We start from the raw sequence: 22,500 nt of genomic DNA on the forward strand, positions 1-22,500 counted from the left end.
TTTGATTCATGAGTATATTTAACTCCTCTGTAAAACGACAATATTCAAAACCACATGTTCCTCTGAAAAGAACTAAACAATTAAATGTGAAACAATTAAATCTGATCACAGTGTTCTGATCCGCGATGTTCTCAGGTTCTCATTATTGATATCAGCTGATTGAAAACGTATGATCTGTTCTTGTTATTGATATCAGCTGATTGAAAACGTATGATCTGTTCTTGTTATTGATATCAGCTGATTGAAAACGTATGATCTGTTCTTGTTATTGATATCAGCTGATTGAAAACGTATGATCTGTTCTTGTTATTGATATCAGCTGATTGAAAACAATGCTCTGCTGCTTTTTCTTCTTGCCTGTGATCTTCTTCTTCTTCTCCTTTCTTCCTTGTCTTTTCTACATCTTTTCGCTCCTTCTCATCTCATCTGTCATTCTGCTCCTCTCGTTTTTTCGTTGCTGCACCTCCTCTGCTCCTCCCCTGCACCTCCCCTCCACCTCCCCCCTGTCATCCCTTGTCCTCTACCCTGCCCCCCCTCCCCCGAATGAACTGTTAACAGGGGCCACGCCCACTCAGTATAGACCCGCCCACCCTCCTGCTCCGTCAGGCACCCCTTTGACTTACTCCTCCTCCTCTGATCCCCCACCAGTGTCCCCCAGCCCAGGCGTTGTCCTCCCCTCTGCCCCCCGCGACCTGGTCCCTGTCCTAGTGTCCAGCCGATTTGTCCGACTCAGCTGGCGCCCCCCAGAGGAGACGGGACGAGCCGTGCAGACCTATGGTGTTTATTACTCCCAGGACGGAGTCGAGAGGTAAGACAGGATATTTTCATATTTTTGTCTATTTGATATTTTGGGGTTTCTGATGGGAGAGTTTGGGTCAAAAATTCCTTCTGACTTTTCTGGAATCTTTTAGTTTTTCTCGTTAATTACTCAATAACTTTATTCCTTTCTGAGAATGAATAAAGTTATTGCATATTCAGTAAACTAAATGGACAGCGCATGTTATTCTGCACACAATCCTCGGTGCGCACCGTTAGAAGCTTGCAGGGTTTTTTGCAGATGAAATCAAGTTTGCACAGGTTTAGTAGATCAGGCCCTTTATGTGCAAAGTCGCATGAAGAAACAAACTGACTCCTACAGGCTGAATCATGTGTGGAGGCTCGAGGAGAAAACTTGTTATCAAGTCCCACCACTGTGTTGATATACTCATGTGTTATGGCCATGGAGATGATATGGAGATCATATGGAGATCATATAGAGATCATATGTAGATCATATGTAGATCACATAGAGATCAGAATCCAGGTCACAGGTTCCTCAGCTCCTCAGGAGCAATGGGCTGCACCTGGGATCTCACTTGGTTCCCTGGTTCCTTTGGTAGTTTGCTGTCAGAGGATTGACACCTTCAGTTATATGTTGTTGGTTTTGCTTGTTCTAAGAATTATTTGTTAGCCCATTGTCACGAAATGTACTCATTAGACTTTGCTTTACCAGGAGAAAGTGATTTATTAAAGAGTCACTGTTTTACATGAAGCTAAAATGTCACAATGAGGTGGAAACTTGATCATAAATATTACAGAGCGCCCCCTATAGTGACAACTGATGAGTCATATTGAAATATGTATGATTTGCTTACGATCCTTTTCTTGGATTCGTGAACAGTAAAATATGTGCATAGATTTGCAAATTACTGCTTACTTTTGATTTCGAAGAGCAACATTTAACACAAGGTTTCAAAATTAAAGCTGAAAAAACGTCCAATGTATAACACAATGTAGTTTTAAATCTATATTTAAATGTGGGTAAATTGGAGTTGATTGGCAGATGCAGTCAAAATGCTTCACAAGTCATTTTAAATCCATTTGCAGGGACTGACAATTTTAAGATATCTTCTTAGAAAAAGGCCAATTGAGCCAAGTTGCTGCTGCGAAGCTCAACAGTTAAATGAACTCTTAATGTAGTGGTGAGGCTGTGAACTCTGGACTAATAGTGTAGAGCTCTATTCTAACAGTATGTTCTCACAGCAGCTCTGAACGTTAAGTAGAAAATGTCTGGCTGAGTCTCCTGCTGATGTTAAATGGTGAACTCTGACAGTCGGAGCTACAGCTGAAGGCTTTTAAGCTTTTCTACCTCAGGGAGAAACTGGCCTGCAGCGCTTCAGAGCTCTGAACGCTGCACTGGTCTAAAGAGCAACTGAGGTTTCATCATGAAACAATACACAGACATTCTGTCCTAATAACTAAAGATGCAGACGCAGAGGTTTTGTCATTTCTAATGACTTAGAGGAAAATAGAGGTGGATTTTGTCGACACTAATAACTTTCAGAAAACCAGGGAGAGAGTGAGGGAGGAAGAGACGGAGAGAAAACAATGAGAGATTACAGGACAAAGAAAGAGGACGAGACAGGAGTTGGAGATTTAGCTTTTTTGTCTCGGCTGTAATAATTTACAGGAAAAACATAAAATAGAGAAAAACAAGAGATTATGATCGAAGACAGAAAAAGAATTGTTCGTAAAAAGAGCAGTTTTCACTCTTTAAAATCAGGTTGAAAGACAGTTTGTATTTGCAGTTAAGGTTTGATGTTTTTAACAGTATCATCTACATTAAGATTAATAAAAGGATATTGTGGTTCACTGTCTGAATTCATCCTGAAGGAGACGTCACTTCATTCATTAGTTATTGATTTATTTCAGTTTGGATCAAACAAACAGACGAACCACAGTCTCACAACGTGATGCAAGTACAACTGTTCAGTACTGACACTGTGGTCAGTGACAGATTTCATCTGATATTAGTTTGACTGTAAAGAATCACTTTGTCTTTCATCTCTCAGTGATAGGGTTAGGGTTACGGTCAGTGATCTCTGTTACTGTCAGTGATCTCTGTTACCGTCAGTGATCCGTTACTGTCAGTGATCTCTGTTACTGTCAGTGATCTCTGTTACCGTCAGTGATCTCTGTTACCGTCAGTGATCTCTGTTACCGTCAGTGATCTCTGTTACTGTCAGTGATCTGTTACCGTCAGTGATCTCTGTTACCGTCAGTGATCTCTGTTACCGTCAGTGATCTCTGTTACTGTCAGTGATCTCTGTTACTGTCAGTGATCTCTGTTACTGTCAGTGATCTCTGTTACTGTCAGTGATCCGTTACCGTCAGTGATCTCTGTTACTGTCAGTGATCTCTGTTACTGTCAGTGATCTCTGTTACTGTCAGTGATCCGTTACCGTCAGTGATCTCTGTTACTGTCAGTGATCTCTGTTACTGTCAGTGATCTCTGTTACTGTCAGTGATCTGTTACCGTCAGTGATCTCTGTTACCGTCAGTGATCTCTGTTACCGTCAGTGATCTCTGTTACCGTCAGTGATCTCTGTTACTGTCAGTGATCCGTTACCGTCAGTGATCCATTACCGTCAGTGATCTCTGTTACCGTCAGTGATCTCTGTTACCGTCAGTGATCTCTGTTACTGTCAGTTATCCATTACCGTCAGTGATCTCTGTTACTGTCAGTGATCCGGTACCATCAGTGATCCGTCTCCGTCAGTGATCCGTTACCGTCAGTGATCCGTTACGGTCAGTGATCTCTGTTACGGTCAGTGATCTCTGTTACGGTCAGTGATCTCTGTTACGGTCAGTGATCCGTTACCGTCAGTGATCTCTGTTACTGTCAGTGATCTCTGTTACTGTCAGTGATCTCTGTTACCGTCAGTGATCTCTGTTACTGTCAGTGATCTCTGTTACCGTCAGTGATCTCTGTTACCGTCAGTGATCTCTGTTACCGTCAGTGATCTCTGTTACTGTCAGTGATCTCTGTTACCGTCAGTGATCTCTGTTACCGTCAGTGATCTCTGTTACTGTCAGTGATCCGTTACCGTCAGTGATCTCTGTTACTGTCAGTGATCTCTGTTACTGTCAGTGATCCGTTACCGTCAGTGATCTCTGTTACTGTCAGTGATCTCTGTTACTGTCAGTGATCTCTGTTACTGTCAGTGATCCGTTACCGTCAGTGATCTCTGTTACTGTCAGTGATCTCTGTTACCGTCAGTGATCTCTGTTACTGTCAGTGATCTCTGTTACTGTCAGTGATCCATTACCGTCAGTGATCTCTGTTACTGTCAGTGATCCGTTACCGTCAGTGATCTCTGTTACTGTCAGTGATCTCTGTTACTGTCAGTGATCTCTGTTACTGTCAGTGATCTGTTACCGTCAGTGATCTCTGTTACCGTCAGTGATCTCTGTTACTGTCAGTGATCTCTGTTACCGTCAGTGATCTCTGTTACTGTCAGTGATCTCTGTTACTGTCAGTGATCTGTTACCGTCAGTGATCTCTGTTACCGTCAGTGATCTCTGTTACCGTCAGTGATCTCTGTTACTGTCAGTGATCCGTTACCGTCAGTGATCTCTGTTACTGTCAGTGATCTCTGTTACCGTCAGTGATCTCTGTTACTGTCAGTGATCTCCGTTACCGTCAGTGATATCTGTTACCGTCAGTGATCTCTGTTACCGTCAGTGATCCGTTACCGTCAGTGATCTCTGTTACTGTCAGTGATCTCTGTTACTGTCAGTGATCTGTTACCGTCAGTGATCTCTGTTACCGTCAGTGATCTGTTACCGTCAGTGATCTCTGTTACTGTCAGTGATCTCTGTTACTGTCAGTGATCTCTGTTACTGTCAGTGATCTGTTACCATCAGTGATCTCTGTTACTGTCAGTGATCCGTTACCGTCAGTGATCTCTGTTACTGTCAGTGATCTCTGTTACCGTCAGTGATCCGTTACCGTCACTGATCTCTGTTACCGTCAGTGATCTCTGTTACTGTCAGTGATCTGTTACCGTCAGTGATCTCTGTTACTGTCAGTGATCTCTGTTACCGTCAGTGATCCGTTACCGTCAGTGATCTCTGTTACTGTCAGTGATCTCTGTTACCGTCAGTGATCTCTGTTACCGTCAGTGATCCGTTACCGTCAGTGATCTCTGTTACTGTCAGTGATCTCTGTTACTGTCAGTGATCTCTGTTACCGTCAGTGATCCGTTACCGTCAGTGATCTCTGTTACCGTCAGTGATCCGTTACCATCAGTGATCTATGTTACTGTCAGTGATCTCTGTTACCGTCAGTGATCTCTGTTACCGTCAGTGATCTCTGTTACTGTCAGTGATCTCTGTTACCGTCAGTGATCTCTGTTACTGTCAGTGATCTCTGTTACCGTCAGTGATCCGTTACCGTCAGTGATCCGTTACCATCAGTGATCTCTGTTACTGTCAGTGATCTCTGTTACCGTCAGTGATCTCTGTTACCGTCAGTGATCCGTTACCATCAGTGATCCGTTACCATCAGTGATCTCGGTTACTGTCAGTGATCTCTGTTACTGTCAGTGATCTCTGTTACCGTCAGTGATCTTTGTTACTGTCAGTGATCTCTGTTACTGTCAGTGATCTCTGTTACCGTCAGTGATCTCTGTTACCGTCAGTGATCTCTGTTACTGTCAGTGATCTCTGTTACTGTCAGTGATCTCTGTTACCGTCAGTGATCTCTGTTACCGTCAGTGATCTCTGTTACTGTCAGTGATCTCTGTTACCGTCAGTGATCTCTGTTACCGTCAGTGATCTGTTACCGTCAGTGATCTCTGTTACCGTCAGTGATCTCTGTTACTGTCAGTGATCTGTTACCGTCAGTGATCTCTGTTACTGTCAGTGATCTGTTACCGTCAGTGATCTCTGTTACTGTCAGTGATCTCTGTTACTGTCAGTGATCTGTTACCGTCAGTGATCTCTGTTACCGTCAGTGATCTCTGTTACCGTCAGTGATCTCTGTTACTGTCAGTGATCTGTTCTATCTTCATTGTAAAATAAAAATATATAACTAAAATATATAATATATATATATAGAGTTAAATATATAAATATTTAACTCTATAGTTACTTTATTAATTTACTTATTTAAAAAGCTCATTTACAAATGATTTTAGAAATAAAAGCCTTCAGAAGAAAGTGACGTCATCATCTGTCCCTTCAGCATCGAGATGTTGACGTGTGATTTCCAGGTTTTCTTTCCAGGGACGTGAGGACAAACGTCCTCAGTGTCTTTCTGTGGAAGCTCCTCGTTCTCTGCTGATTACTGGAGGGTGCAGAGTTGCTGTAATCTGAGGATTATCTGGGATTACACAAACTACATCTGATTACGGATCCTGTTATCTTCTCTGTTACAAAATAAAACGGGATTTTAACAAATGACTGAGAAGTATCACAGTTTAAAAGGTTCAGTAGATATAATCTGTAAAACAGAAATCAAGTGGATCATCACTGATATAATATGATTTAATTTATTGAATCTATTCAATCAAACTGAATAAATAAACACTTTATTCCAATAGAAATGTAATAGAGTGTCTTTGTGTGACAGGGAGCGGTCGGTGAACGTGTCGGAGCCTGAGTCTTTGGAACTGACGGTTTCTAACCTGAAACCAGAAGAGAGCTACAGCTTCCGAGTCGTCGCTTATAACGACGTGGGACCAGGAGAGAGCTCCGCCCCCCTGAGGATCACCACCAAACCCGACCGTGAGATACAAAAATTGTTTATTGTTAAAATGACTCATTACGTGATGCAGAGACACCAGTTCAAACCTGATCTTTTCAAATATAATATCTATTGAAATAGTATTTTCTCACTGTTTATTTAGGCCACTAGAGTTTAGTGGTTTTCAAGTGTCAGGGTCTGTACAGGACTTTGCATGTGTCTTTTCAAACTCTCTGTTTCTCTTGTTTTTAATATTATGGACGTCAGACTTGTTATTTCCTGTTTTACTTTGAAAGGACTTGTGTGATAGTCTTGTGTTTTACTTCCTGTCTGGTTTCCCTCGTCTGTGATTGGCTGCTCTCCCTTGATGTGTTGCACCTGAGTTCAATCATCTTTTACCTGCCTGTTGTATTTAGGGTGTTTGTTGCTCACACTTCTGTTTCTTCAGTTTCCTCTTTATTCCACTTCTGAGTTTTTAGTTTGCTTTTCATTCCTGACAACAAACAACCCAACAGACTGCGAGCCTCCATTTCTTATAATCACCTTCTGCATATCACCATGTGTGATGTCTGCAAACTGTATTCACCTGGTGTTTTATGAGAGTAATACAAAGTTCTGCTTGTGATATTAATGGTGGAAGAGTCACATGTGTTTATACAGAACATTAAAAACAAAACAGATACAAAGTGCAGTGATACAAACAGATATTAGATATTAACAAAATGCTGAGGCACAATCACAGAGCTACTGTCTCATCAAGGAGATTTAGTTTTCACCGTCTGTGTCTCGGAGTCCAGGTCCTCAACAAGGTGTCTGTAGTTTTAGTGTCAGTGTTTGTCTGTGTTTGTAGTTTAAGTATCAGTGGGTCTCTGTAGTTGAAGTATTTTATCGTGTCTCTGTAGTTGAAGTACTTTATCGTGTGTCTGTCTCCACAGTCCAGGTCCCCAGCCGGCTGGAGTCCCTCCGAGTGGAAGCTCTGTCCCCCGCCTCCCTCCAGGTGAGCTGGGAAGCTCCCGGCCAACCAAACGGCCCCGTGCTCGGCTACAGGCTGATGTGGAGCGAGAGTCCGTCCGACAAGGAGCAGGTCAGAACCAATGCACATGAGGTTCTACTGGTTCTGTTGGTTCTGCTGGTCAGAAGTGGATCTACTGGTTCCAGTGGTTCCACTGGTTCTGCTGGTTCTACCTGTAGTGTGATCTTAGATGATCCGAGATGTTTTACGTTGGACTCACTGTTTATCTTCAGAGTGTGGAGGTGAACGGGCTCAACTACAAAATGGAGGGACTCCATAAGTTCACCGATTACACCGTCCGTGTTCTGGCCATCAACCGCTACGGGCCAGGCCCCGCCTCCGAGGCCGTGAGCGTCACCACCCAATCAGATGGTGAGTTCTAAAGTCCACAGTTTGTCCTGCGAAGCAGAAACATGTTGATCAGTTGAAATGATTTTAACAATCTTTAATATTTATCTTCTTAAATTACTCATTTGAGTAATTTACAGGGTGGCTATGATTAATCTGATTAATCACCATTTTCTTTGTATATTGTTGTGGGAACGTAAAGATAAATGACACAAGATGGATGTATGCATTTAACATTAGTTTTTTTATTGATGACAAGTCCAAATGATAGTTATACATGGAGCGGCTCATTCTGCGCATGCGTTAATGCGTTATAAACATTTACGTGTTAATATATATTTATTAAAAGTTTAAATGATTCATTCAAATGTAGAACTAATGACAAACACAGATGTGTCTGTCTGACTCGTCTGGTTTGCCGTGTGGTGGCTGGTTAATAAACCCTCCATGTTAGCAGATGGGACATGGACCACGCCAACACACACACACACACACACACACACACACACACACACACACACACACACACACACACACACACACAGCAGCTGAATCAATAGTGAAGCTGCTGACAGTTAATCAGAGATTCTTTGATTCAGTTTTCCTCTGATTGACAGACGCACTCATTCCCTTCTCCTGTTTTTTTATGTTTTTCTTCATCACATGTTTTATTTTTCTCACCTTTTAAGTCTTTTCTTTTGTTTTCCTTGTTTTCATTCGTACTCTATTGTTTTCTCTTTTCATCTTTTATTATTCATCTAGCGTCTATTTCTGCTCTTCATTCTAAATGTCCTCTTCACTTTCTTTCTCTTCTTTTTCTTTTTGCTGTTCATCTGTGTTGATGTGTGATAAAGAACAGTTGTAAACATCATTTTAATTGTAAAGATAATTCAGTTCTTCAGTTTGATGTTGCTGTGCTGAGAGTAGACGTCTGAAAACTCAATTTCTTTCTTTCTTAGATTTTTAAAGATGAAAGCACAGAAATAACAGAATCATGTTTTAAATGTAACTAAATTATATTAATCAAATTAACTATGTTAATTGGCCTATTTGTATATGTTTATAAATATAAACAGTTTTAAATGTATAATCTGAGTCAATCTGTTTTTATATATAAAATGATGTTGTGTGTAAAAGCTTCTCCCTCACGTCATTAAAATCCTGTCGCAGGAAACTAACTGTTGATAAATGCTCTGATTGGAGCACAGCTGTGTCGACTTTGTTTCTGATTGACTGGTTCATTTTTAATTTTAGCTGTTAAAATGTTTGTTAATTGTTATGTTGGTTTCTGACAAAAATAAAATGAAAGATTAGACTTTCTCTAAATTGGAAATAAAATGATAACTTGGTTCAGTCTTTATTTGAATAGATTTCTTTCTGTCTTCTGTTTGTCTGCAGTGCCCAGCGCTCCTCCTCAGAACATCACATTAGAGGTCGTCCTGTCCAGGGTGAGTTTGATTTTCACACCCTCGTCTCCACACTGAAACAACCACGGTCGACTCTTCTCTGTTTATTTTGAGAACAATGGGAATAATTTGTTAAAAGCCTTCTTCTTGGACTTGGACCAGTTTTTGTAACGTATGCACTCGTCTCTGACGTGCTCTGATGAGAGGGTCTTAAAGGAACACAGGCCAGAGAGTTGATGTTTGCCGACTGTGGCTCAGGAGATAAAGTGGAAGGTTGGTAGTTCAATCCCGGACTCCACGTATCAAAGAGCCCTTGGGCAAAATATTGAACCAAACATTAAACTGCCCCTGACGACTGTTGGCCAATGTGTGGACGGTGTGTGACTGAGCAGCGTGGTGGTGCTTACTGTGAGTGGTTAAGACAAAGCTGTAATATATATATAATACCAACCATTTTAAAGTAAATATTTAAAAATATATATTATTTCAGGACGTTTTTATCACATTCTGAGATTTTTTAACAAATAATTTTAAACACTTTAAAATCATTTCTGTGGTCTCACTTTCTGTTTAAGTTTTATTTGTTGACATACATCTTTAACATTTAGGTTTATTTCAGTTTTTCTTCCAGTTCTGTTCACTGAACGTGACAGACACATTCAAACTGTGACACTGTCATCACTCAGCTGCTGCTCTCTGATGATCCGACCTCATTTTACTGATGGATGCTACACGCACACGCACACACACACGCACACACACACACACGCACACGCACACGCACACATGAACACACACACACACACACACACACACACACACACACACACACACACACACACACACACACACACACACACACACACACGAACACACACACACACACACACACACGAACACACACACACACACACACACACACACACACACGAACACACACACACACACACACACACACACACACACACACACATGAACACACACACACACACACACGCACACATGAACACACACACACACACACACACACACACATGAACACACACACACACACACACACACACATGAACACACACACACACACACATGAACACACGCACACACACACACACACACACACACACACACACACACACACACACACACACACACATGAACACACACACACACACACACACACACACACACACACACGTATTTCTGATGAAAAGTTGACTCTTTAAAGCTGGACATATATGTTCAGCTTTAGTTTCAATGACACTCCCAACATGACTCAATGTCCTTCTTTAAATCTTCCTGTGATGTCACAGAATGTTTGGTGAAGTCTGTCTTCGATGTTTAAGGGGTTCAGGTTTTTAAGGAAGATCCATGACAGAACAAAGAGGACTTGTGGTCTTTGTTCTTCCTGCAAAGTTCTGATGGTTATTCTGAGTCCTGCTGCGTTTCTCTCTCGAGAACAAAGAACGTCTCTTGGTCAGCGTGTAGTAAACTTAGATGAAAAAATGATTTGTGGAGTCATACAACTGCAGGGCAGTGATTCTATTCTCCACCTGAAGGGTAAAATATTAATTTAATTCTTGACTCTTTCTGGCTGTAATTTCTTTGGCTTTATATTACTTCTTCACTCGTATCACACTGATTTGCACCTTCTGTGCCGTCAGATAAATGAGAAACGTGATGGGAGATGCTCAGATAAAATGTTCACCTCATAAAAAGAAATCCTGCATCTTCAGATGTTTGTGACAGGAGTTGTGCTCAGAAAGCAGCAGCAGAGAAAATGATGAACGTTTTCAGAGACGTTGTGAGTGGCTCATAATTTATGTCCATAAAAAGGAGGGTCACTTGGTCTGTGGAGAGCCGACCTCATTTACTTTCTGTCGCCTTCTTGTCCTGCATGTGATTGATATTTGTGCTGATCGGCTCTGGGGTCAGAGCTGATTGATCATAATGTCAGAGCCGTGTGATGCTTTCAAAGCTTCATGAAACATGGTTAAAAAGGAGGAAGATTTTTCTCATAACCAAACATTTATTTAAAAAGACAATGTGCTTGTTAAAAGAAGGTGAAACAGACGGAGCAGCATTATATCCCAACCTCAAAGGTAGAAACAGTTTGACTAAAGACAAAGAGAAATCGTTATTTTCTAGTTTAAAGACATGGAATCAGTTACTGTCTAAACTTTGAATCATGTAACATCTATGTTAAACCAGCAGCTGGATTGAAGTGAGTCTGATGTGTGAGTGTGAACATGAGAAAGTTTCCTCCTTCTCTCCCTGAACGTCTGTTCTCTGTGACTCTGCTGAGTGGGTTCCATCTCCTGTGAGAAGAACTGACTGAGAGTCAGCTTCAACTGTCACAACCAGCTCCAGGTGAAGACTGAAGCTGAACTGAGATCAGTTAAAAAGACTCTGAACTTATTAACAACCAGAGTTTATCTCCAATATTCAGCAGGAAACTGTTAAATATGAAGAATTCTGAACAGAGTTTAGTGGATTTGTTCCAGCAGCAGCTCTTCAGGTTCATGAAGCAGAGGATCATGGGTAATATGCAGCTTTCAGTTATGTTTCTACCAAAGGACTGTGATGTGGATAGGGTTTATATAATGTGAAAGGTCCCTGAACATTTTACATATAAAGATAGTATCTAAAGAGGTGTGGTGGTGATCATGACGTAAAATATATGAAAACAGACACACAAATTACCAAAGATGTTTTACCTCCAATGACAGAATATTACTTTACCAGTTTGTCAGCAGGTTTTTGACAAAAACTTTAAGATGAAAGTTGCTGGGAGGACGGAACATGGGCCAAGAAAGAACTTTAAAACTTTGTGGCAGATCCAGGATTGTTTCTTTTTTGTCCGTTTTTAAACATTGTGAGAAATAACATTTTCCCACATTTTCACTGATTTCTCTCAAAATAATTTTATGAATCTAAATTAAATAAATCAGACATATTTAGAGACTGTGATTTGATCCAAATATACATGTGGATCCAGTAAGTTTAAATGTGGTTTCATTCGGAGACTGTTCTCTGAGTGATATTCTGGTAATCTGATAAGATCCATTAGAGCATCAGACGTCCGCAGCAGAATGTTTTTTATGTAAAAATCCTTGAATGGTGAACTTGATCTTTGCTGAACTCCTGCAGCGTTAATGACGTTTCCTCTGCAGTTTGTTGCTGAAGGAGAAAATGTGTCGAGTTTCTGCCGTCGAACCAACTTTTGAGACAAATCTGACATTTCCTCAGCTTTCCTTCAGCCAGTGGAGTGTCACGGTCAGTGTGTTGTTGAATGCTTGGTTGAACACACAGCCAGAGTTTACACTGTCAATTCTCTGGACGTGTGTTTTTACTCAGAATCCTCCAGACAGTGTAGCCAGGGTCACTGTCTCTCGTCTGTCAGAATCAGGATCAGCGGAGGATTCCAAACTTTCACTTCTGCTTCTGCTCTGGAATAGTTTGAGGAAGAGGGAGGGATTAAACCTCCTGACGAGTCTCAGCAGGAGGGAGACGTGAGAACCTGAGACTCATTTAAACAGTGATGAAAAGAAAATCTCAGGCTGAAGTGTTCATTTGACTTCTGACGACATGAAATGAGCTTTTACAAATGAAAACTCTCTGTTAGAGGGGGGGGGGGGGGAGGATCAGTTTTGTATGTACAGTATGTAACATGTATGTTTTTGTTAATGCTACATAGCTAGCATTAGCAGCTGAGTCTTAAAGAGACACACACACTGCATGGTGTTGCATTTGTATCACAAAGCAAGAGACAGGCTGTCCTCCATGTGATTGCTCCTTTTACTGAGAGGACATTATCAAACACACACAGTCTCTCACACACACACACACACACACACACACACACACACACACACACACACACACACACACACACACACACACACAGTCTCTGTCTCTCTCACTCACACACACACACACACACAGTCTCTGTCTCTCTCACTCACACACACACACACACACACACACACACACACACACACAGTCTCTGTCTCTCTCACTCACACACACACACACAGTCTCTGTCTCTCTCACTCACACACACTCACACACACACACACACACACACACACACACACACACACACACACAGTCTCTGTCTCTCTCACTCACACACACACACACACACAGTCTCTGTCTCTCTCACTCACACACACTCACACACACACACACACACACACACACAGTCTCTGTCTCTCTCACTCACACACACACACACAGTCTCTGTCTCTCTCACTCACACACACACACACACACACACACACACACACACACACACACACACACAGTCTCTGTCTCTCTCACTCACACACACACACACAGTCTCTGTCTCTGTCTCTCTCACTCACACACACTCACACACACACACACACACACAGTCTCTGTCTCTCTCACTCACACACACTCACACACACACACACACACACACACACACACACACACACACACACAAACCAGGTGAGTAAACACTCCCTGAATTCAATCTGTGATTGTTTGTTCATGTCCTCTGGGTAAGAGGGGCAATCTAATTGTGTGTGTGTGTCTGTGTGTGTGTGGAGGTCACAGGGTGAATGAGGTGTTCTGTATGCAGCTACAGGGACGGAGGATAAACACCTTCAATTAATTCCAGTCTTGGTTTGAATTTTTTCAAAGCTTTGTCATGAATTTTGAAAAAAACACTTTTTCATGATCTGAAACATCTGGTGTCTGATTCCTGTGATTATCAGTATTTATTATGATCAGTGTCGTCAGCTTTCTGCAGATATCAGTGTTTTCCACTGAGGGGAAATCAGTCGGAGGCTCCTGGTGTGTTTGAAGGTGACGAACGAGGCCGCAGCTTCACATGCCTTTTTAAAAATTTTAATAAATATATATATAAATATATATATATATGCGCTTTATAACAGCAGCTACATCTGAATACAAAGCAGCTGAACTGCCAACATTTCAGACAGAGGATTTTTGTACAGTAACGCCCGAGGCCACATCACCTCTTGTTCACACATGGAAAGAAGAAACACATGTGAAACAGCTTTAATTAATCCATGGAGCCTGTTTAGTTCAGTTAGTGTGTAAAAATAAATCAAACTCAACATGTATTGAACAGAGTCTGGTTCAGCTGCTCTGTTGACAGTAGCTGAAAGACGACCTCAGGTCTGACGTTTAGTGGTTTCAGTCTGAGGGTAACAGCACAAACTGAAAACGCAGACTGAGGCAACGTTTGAGAAAATTACTCCTCAGGTAGTTTCTATAGAAGTCTCTGAGAAAGTGACTCTACTTCTCACTTTATAACATCAGGAAACATTGGATTGCAGTTTTACCAGTGGACTCGCAGTTGGGTCGGGTGGGAAGGGGACTGGGGTTAACTCCAGGTTCCTCACGGTGGAGCTGGGGGCCAAACTAACACCAAGGGGACTCTCTGGACGGTAGGTGTGGTGGTTTACAGGTGTAGTTTCAGAATAGATTTAAAAATGAGAGCAGCTTTCCAGACTCATGAGTGGTTTGATTGTGATTAGAGGGCGTAAACCTTTTCATATATATATAAATGTCATGATGTAGAAACGTCACAAACTGGTGACTCAAAGTAAAAATTGGCCCAGAAAGGTCAAAGACAGTTTGAAACACTAGGTGGTGTTATCAGTCATTTTCAACCATAAATTCAGATATTTTACAAATGTAATAAAACCAACATTAATTAGTTTCATTATAGCACAGTCGTATATATTTAGTTAACTGCTCAAAAACACATTGAAGTGTTTAGTATCTCTGTAATTAACATTTCCTTATGTTGAAAGAAAACATGATCTGGTTGCAGAATGTTGTTTGTTGCAGTTTAGTTGGCTGTAAACAATTATTTCGGAGACAGTGTTGAATCAGTATCTCTGCAGCTGCAGGAACAGTTTGTAGTTGCAGCAGTAACAGTAGCAGACAAGTAGAAGCAGCAGCAGCAGTGTAATTATAGCACAGTGACTTTATTAATAGTCGTGACAGACAATAAACCCAGTGAACATTGTGGTATCCGAGTGTTGTTGTTGTTGCTCCTGTTACTCAGGAGTGTTTCCCTCAGGTGTCATGGTGCTGTCCTCCTTCATGGATGGTTTCCTCCTCGTGTTGCTGTGGGAATTGTTCCAACATGAATTCAACCTCTGTATCGTTTCCATGGAGACCTCACATCCAACTGTGTCCTGTCAAAGTGGCTAATTGTTTAATGAAGTGCGTGATGACACCCGGCCAGAGAGCGAGGGAGGCAGAGTATGAAGGAATTTGGCCGACACACACATTTATTAAATTTTACTCCTTTCCTAACCCCCCCCCCCCCTAGTAATCAGTTCTGCCTTAATCAATTAGTGAGATGCGGAGCAGCCGAGGGAACAGGTGCAGCTAAATGTTAATGAATTCCTCTGTGACCGTTGTCACAGTAAAACTGGATGAATATTTAAACTGCTCATTGGCCCGATCGCTTACATCACAGCTGATGGAGGATACACACCGTGTGTGTGTGTGTGTGTGTGTGTGTGTGTGTGTGTGTGTGTGTGTGTGTGTGTGTGTGTGTGTGTGTGTGTGTGTGTGTGTGTGTGTGTGTGTGTGTGTGTGTTAATGCCTGTGTCGGTTAATATAGTCCTGGTCCGAATTTACAACATATTATATAATGTATATAGTTTTGTATACAATTGTTTAATATTTGAAGTAGAATATTCAGTGTTTTTTCAATATAAATCAATATATATTCACTTTTGTTATATAGAAAATTACATTGTGAGAATTATTGTTTTATGTAACGACACGATGAGCAAGAGTAGAAATGACAGATATTAAACAATGATGAAAATAATAGAGGGAGAAAGAGGTCAGTACATTTTCTAATTCATGAATGTTCATTACACACACACATACACACATACATGTTTGTACAGCTTCTTAGTGAGGACACTCACTGACATAATGCATTCCCTTGCCCCTTACCCTAACCATCCAAACTTAATGCCTAGTCCTAACCTTTAACCTAACCTTAACCTAACCCTAACCCGAAAACCAAGTCTTAACCACTAAATAGTGGTTAAGACACTCAAACTGGTCCTCACAAAGATAGCTGTACAAGGACACACACACACAGCCAGGGGCCACAACACAGATTTCAGACGATACTTAATGTTGGTGGGAAAAAGTGAGTCTGAGTCAACAACAACAAACACACAATAAATTAGAGACAGAAAACAACAGGAACCAACAAAGTTTCCTTAGTTTCTGTCTTTCTTGTTTTCAGAGCATCAAGGTGTCATGGCAGCCGCCTCTGCGCAGCGCCCAGAACGGCGTCATCACCGCCTACAAGATCAAATACAGGAAGACGGGTCGGCGTGGCGACCAAGAGGCCATTGAACCCAACAACTTCTGGTACCTGTTCACAGGTGAGAACCGGCATCAAAATTAATCTGATGTTGTTTCACTTTACATCTCTAATGTTCGATCTATTTTAAACTTAGTCTAAAAACAGCTGAGCTCTGCAGTTTTTATCGAGTGTTACTTAAACAAACGGGCACGCAGACTTTTTCAGGGATTTTTTTCAGCAGCAGATTTAACAAGCAGGCATTTGACACCATTTTCTCATCAAGATAAATTCAATAAAACTGGAGCTTGTTTTTTGTCCAAGAGATTAATAAATTAAAAAAATATAAAATCTGGAGAAGGGTTAGGGAGTAGTTTTAAACGTTATTATGATACGTTATTATGGTTTTTAAGGAAAGACGGATGCTTTTTAGGCCGATGAAGTTCCTTCAACATTACTGTTGAAATGGTGTTTGTGTCTGGAAGTGTGTGTGTGTGTGTGAGTGTGTGTGTGTGTGTGTGTGTGTGTGTGTGTGTGTGTGTGTGTGTGCGCACGTTTAAACTGCCACAAGCTATCATTTTAATTTGAGGTTTGCAGGAGTTGAATGAAACTGATCTTCCTTTTCATTATTTTGTACTGATGTTATCTTCATCCGTCTTCATTGTGCAGGAATTAATTCTCCAGTGACAGGTGTGTGTGTGTGTGTGTGTGTGTGTGTGTGTGTGTGTGTGTGTGTGTGTGTGTGTGTGTGTGTGTGTGTGTGTGTGTGTGTGTGTGCAATAATCACCTTTTTTACTGTGTGAGAATAATAAACTGAATTTCTATAAATGAGATAAAGAAATTGCAGTTTCACTTTGAACATTTATTGTTTCTTTATGTTAATTTCACTTTGTTTGATTTTCTTTGTCTCTCTGTCTCAGGTTTGGAGAAGGGCAGTCAGTACAGTTTCCAGGTCGCAGCCATGACGGCCAATGGAACAGGTCCAGCAAGCGACTGGTTCACTGCTGAGACACCAGAAAACGACCTGGATGGTAAGTGTGTGTGTGTGTGTGTGTGTGTGTGTTATGTGTGGTAGCTGCAATCTGTCCAACATGTAAATACCTCCAGTGTCCCAACACACATACATATTTAACCAGTTAAGGGCTGAGATGGATGGAGAGAAGATTTGCTTCAGGGGACGAGAGGGGAGAGGAAGGAGGGGGAGGGAGAAAGGAGAGGAGACACTAAAAAGAGAGCAGTGAAAGAGGAGAGAGGATGAAAGAAACTACTCATCCTCAGAAGACTAATACTAAGAGATATTTATAACAGAAGGTAATCTATTTCTTTAAACGTGTGGTTAGACATAAACTGATCCCCTGACATGTTCCTGACGTGTTCCTGCCGTGTTCCTCACATGTTCCTGACATGTTCTGCAGGTTCTGTCTGTGAGAACAAATGTCTGAGTCAGTGTCTCTGGACATGTTCTGGATCTTCTTCTGCAGCCTCCTGGTAAAATGTGTGTAACATGTCAGAGTGAGTCCATGTGAGGAAACAGCAGGACAATGTGTGGAAGCTTCCCAGAGAGCGAGTGGACGTGTTGATGAGGTTTCTAACACGTGACGGACGTGAAACTGGAAGAACACAAACATCTCAGGATGAAGAAGAGGAGCCGTACACGTAGAAGACGAAGACGTCAACTTGGAAACACGAGGAGGTTCCAGATCTTTTGGTGATGAGGGCCGACGCCGGTGTGGATGAGCTGTAAACAACAACACTGATCTTTCTGCTGGTTGGTGTTGAATAAAGATTTCAATCTATTCAAAGCACAAACCATGAGAAATAATCAGATGGTAACTGAAGCACCAGGATCATTTGGGTATAACGTGGTTACATTTTTAACAAATGTATTATTACAAATTGTTATTCATCCTCAAAGTGAACCCTGAGAGACCTCTAACCCCCAGTCTACGATATCATTTTATTTCATCTCGTTTTTATGTCTATTTTACTCCTTTAACTTGTACCTTTTTGTACAAATGTACAAATATTCTCGATAAACAAAACGGCCTTAAGTGAAAAGTAAAAATATAGTGCAACATAACATACAACACAATAACAGACCAGTACAAAGTTTGTTTCAAGAAAGAAGAAATCAACCGACATCATTGAACCAGTTTGGTCGTCTGATCATTTCTCGTTGTTACAGGAGCTGACCTCGCTGAAGCTCGAAGGACGATGCTCTGATCAGCAGGAAGCTGCTGAGATAAAAACACAAACACATCTATGCTAACCATGTTTCCAGGCCGAGACACACAGACCTAAATCTCATTTCAATGGATTATCACTCAATAAAGTGATGTGTAGCGTTTCCCTCCCAGAGGAACCAAACCAAGCTACTCTGATCTAATCTGAGGCTGAGGAATAAGTGTCAGGCCTTATAGGGCTTAATACACAGCTAACAGGGTTAGCATCTGTTAGCTAAGGCCGAACCATGTAAGTGCCTGTTACTGCAGCTGCAAACAGGGTTAGCTTTAGCGCTGGCGGTTGTGGAGGCCAGGACAACAGAACTACCACAACCACTCTGCTTTCTTCTTCTGACGTGTAATGTTTCACCTGTTTAACATTACACCCTAACCCTGTGTTCTTGCAGAGAGTCAGGTACCCGACCAGCCGAGCTCTCTGCACGTCAGGCCGCTGCCCAACAGCATCATCATGTCCTGGACTCCACCCCTCAGCCCCAACATCCTGGTCCGAGGTTACATCATCGGCTACGGAGTGGGAAGTCCTTATGCAGAGACGGTCCGGGTGGACAGCAAGCAGAGATACTACTCCATCGAAAACCTGGGTAAGGACGGTGGGGGGGCAGAACCAGTGGACGCAGCCAGGTCCAGAGGAGGAGATGGATCAGTTTCATCTGTCGTTAATAAAGACTCTGCTCTCAGTCTGTTTACTTTAGCAAAACAAAGCGAAACTTCTAGCTATAATTGCAACTTCTACCGACTACGAAGCTGTATAAACTATAAACAAGTCAAATTGAGAATAAAGATGATGTCATCAGAGCTGCTCTATTTATGTTAGTTCAAGTGTCGTGAGCCAGTATGGATCATGGATAAGGTTAATTTTACACCGACACTGTGCAGAAACAAAGTTGTCTCTTAGGACATTTTAAAAAAACATCTTGACACAAAAAAACTGTTAAAAGGTTAAATTGATTTGGAGAAAACTTGACTAAACTGAGAATTCAGATTTTAGTCACATTATTTAAATGTTATATATACTGTATGTATAGACATGTATACATCTTAATCACATTCCAGCATCCTACTGGACTTTTCACAGCATTTTCCTCAACATGTTCGACAGATGCTTCACATCATCATATGACTACGTAAACTGGAATAGGGTTAGTTTTATTAATGGAATATTCTATTTAGAAACTCATGATCGAAATGTTTTATTCAGAACAGGGTGAATAGTTGGAATATTACTGTTCATCAAATCAAGCTCAGGTCACTTAGGCTTAGTTTTCTTTTGGAATATAGTTTAGGTCTCAGGTCACTTCTCAAACTTAAAAGCTGCAGTTTTATGATCATTTGGTTTTATTTATCTTGGTGGCTAACCCGACTATTGTATGTTCTTTCTGGTTTCTTTAAATTAAGTACTTCTTTAAAGAGAATCGGCAACTGGTGACTGAAATAATAATACACTTACTTGCACAGTTCAGGGAACCTTTTAATAATTCTTCACACTGACTGAATTTTAATTCTGATGGAAAAATACTGAATCATGTTATTTGAATGCTGTCACTCACGCTGCTCACATTTGAACATGCTGAGTCAAAATAAATTACCCAGCCTGCCTTTGTCGACCGTTTTTGCAATTTTGACACAGTGATTCCCTTTTCCATTAATTTATTATGATGATTAAAATCTACATTTAATTACAATCAATAATTTAAAAGAAATTTATAAGAACGCTGCTCTAGGTGGAAATCTAATTGTGAGCTGGAGAAAGAGAAAGCATCGTCTCCTGCGGCTGTGACGAGTCGTTTGAATGCCAAAGCAGACAATAGCAAACGGGGAGGATTTTTATTCGCAGATGAAAATTCCTGTCCCGAGTTTCACGATAGAGGAGTAATGAAAAGTACGATCCAGCCGTTGTGTTGCATGCACACATGGGAGCGAGTGCACATATGTACACGGCATTTATAATTCATAGTAATCATTAATTCATGTGGCAAGGCATCTGGGGAACGGAGCAGGCGTTTTTGTTTAACTAATGCGGGCGTTTGATGCCACAAGGAGAGACGATGCAGCATCATATCGACAGTGACGGGCGGTGGCCACTGCATGACGTGTCCACAGACATCATAATCATAATAATAAACTTATTAGCACCTATCTAAACAAGGTTACAAAATGATTAACAAAATCCATGGTCAAAAATAAATGAATAGAAATAAAAGCTATAAAAGCTAAGGTTAAAAGTTGAACGGTTAAAGGTCAATCTGACTGGCTTGTGTGGCAGATCTATGAAAACCATGTGTCCGCTTAATAGATCAGACGTCATCACCTCTTTCTAAACTAAACACTCACAGGCAGCAGAGTCAAATCTGTCCCATTTAACAAACTACATAAAATATAGTTGCAATAACGGTAAGGTTAAAAAGGGATAAAAGGAATTAAAACAAGAGTAGCACCAGAGTTACAAATCACATTTTACAAATAATCACGTCTTCATGTGCGTCTGATGTATGAACAGAAGTAAAAAAACTTTGGTTTAAAAGTGGAAAGAGTTGAATCTTCACATGAAAATGTACAATAATGTATTTGCTCAAAATAATTTGAAATGATTCTCTCCGTTTCCCCTCAGAGCCCAGCTCGCACTATGTGATTTCCCTGAAGGCATTCAATAACGCTGGAGAGGGAGTTCCCCTGTATGAGAGCGCCGTCACTCGATCTCTGACAGGTAGGATCACACACAACTGACCATAACCCAGCTAACCATGACCCAACTAACCCTGACCCAACTAACCCTGACCCTACTAACCCTGACCCAACTAACCCTGACCCAACTAACCCTGACCCAACTAACCCTGACCCTACTAACCCTGACCCTACTAACCCTGACCCAACTAACCCTGACCCAACTAACCCTGACCCAACTAACCCTGACCCTACTAACCCTGACCCTACTAAACCCAACCCTACTAACACTGCTAAACCTAACCATACTACACCTGGCCCAACTAATCCTAACCCAACTAACCCTAAACCAAATAACCCTGACCCAACTACCCCGGAACCAACTAACCGTAACACAACTAACCGTAACACAACTAACCCTACTAAACCTAACCATATTAACCCTGACCCAACTAACCCTGACCCAACTAACCCTGACCCTACTAACCCTGACCCTACTAACCCTAATCCAACTAACACTACTAAACCTAACCATACTACACCTGGCCCAACTAATCCTAACCCAACTAACCCTAAACCAAATAACCCTGACCCAACTACCCCGGAACCAACTAACCATAACACAACTAACCGTAACACAACTAACCATATTAACCCTGACCCAACTAACCCTAACCGTACTAAACTTAACCAAATAACCCTAACCCAACTAACCTTAACCCTAACCCCACACTGGTGATCGTCACATGCGTGTTTACGGTGGTGAGATGACACAACTCTGTGATATCAGGTCTTATAACATGTTCCACTAGTTCAGACCACAAGTCAGTATGTAAAACTGTGTGTTAAGTGTTATACTGATACTGGTGGCAGTATTACTGGTACTGGTATTACTGGTTAGGGTTCCTCAGCAGATTGACAGCAGTGGCACCAGTACCTTAAGCATTACCTTTATTGGTAGCATTAGCTTTAGCAGTAGCAAT

General features: G+C 41.4%; 1 protein-coding gene across 1 annotated transcript in view; it reads left to right on the forward strand.

The window, feature by feature from the left end:
• Positions 1-22,500, forward strand: part of dcc (DCC netrin 1 receptor) — a 139,681-nt gene that overhangs the window by 75,247 nt on the left and 41,934 nt on the right. The window contains exons 8-16 of the mRNA XM_034603188.1: positions 559-808; positions 6,395-6,549; positions 7,444-7,592; positions 7,754-7,892; positions 9,267-9,316; positions 16,554-16,695; positions 17,534-17,644; positions 19,243-19,437; positions 21,465-21,560. Of these exons, the coding sequence (XP_034459079.1) occupies positions 559-808; positions 6,395-6,549; positions 7,444-7,592; positions 7,754-7,892; positions 9,267-9,316; positions 16,554-16,695; positions 17,534-17,644; positions 19,243-19,437; positions 21,465-21,560 (1,287 nt within the window). The remainder of the gene's footprint in view (positions 1-558; positions 809-6,394; positions 6,550-7,443; positions 7,593-7,753; positions 7,893-9,266; positions 9,317-16,553; positions 16,696-17,533; positions 17,645-19,242; positions 19,438-21,464; positions 21,561-22,500) is intronic.

Source organism: Hippoglossus hippoglossus, chromosome 12 (assembly GCF_009819705.1).
Source record: "Hippoglossus hippoglossus isolate fHipHip1 chromosome 12, fHipHip1.pri, whole genome shotgun sequence".
In the NCBI taxonomy this organism is placed as follows: domain Eukaryota; kingdom Metazoa; phylum Chordata; class Actinopteri; order Pleuronectiformes; family Pleuronectidae; genus Hippoglossus; species Hippoglossus hippoglossus.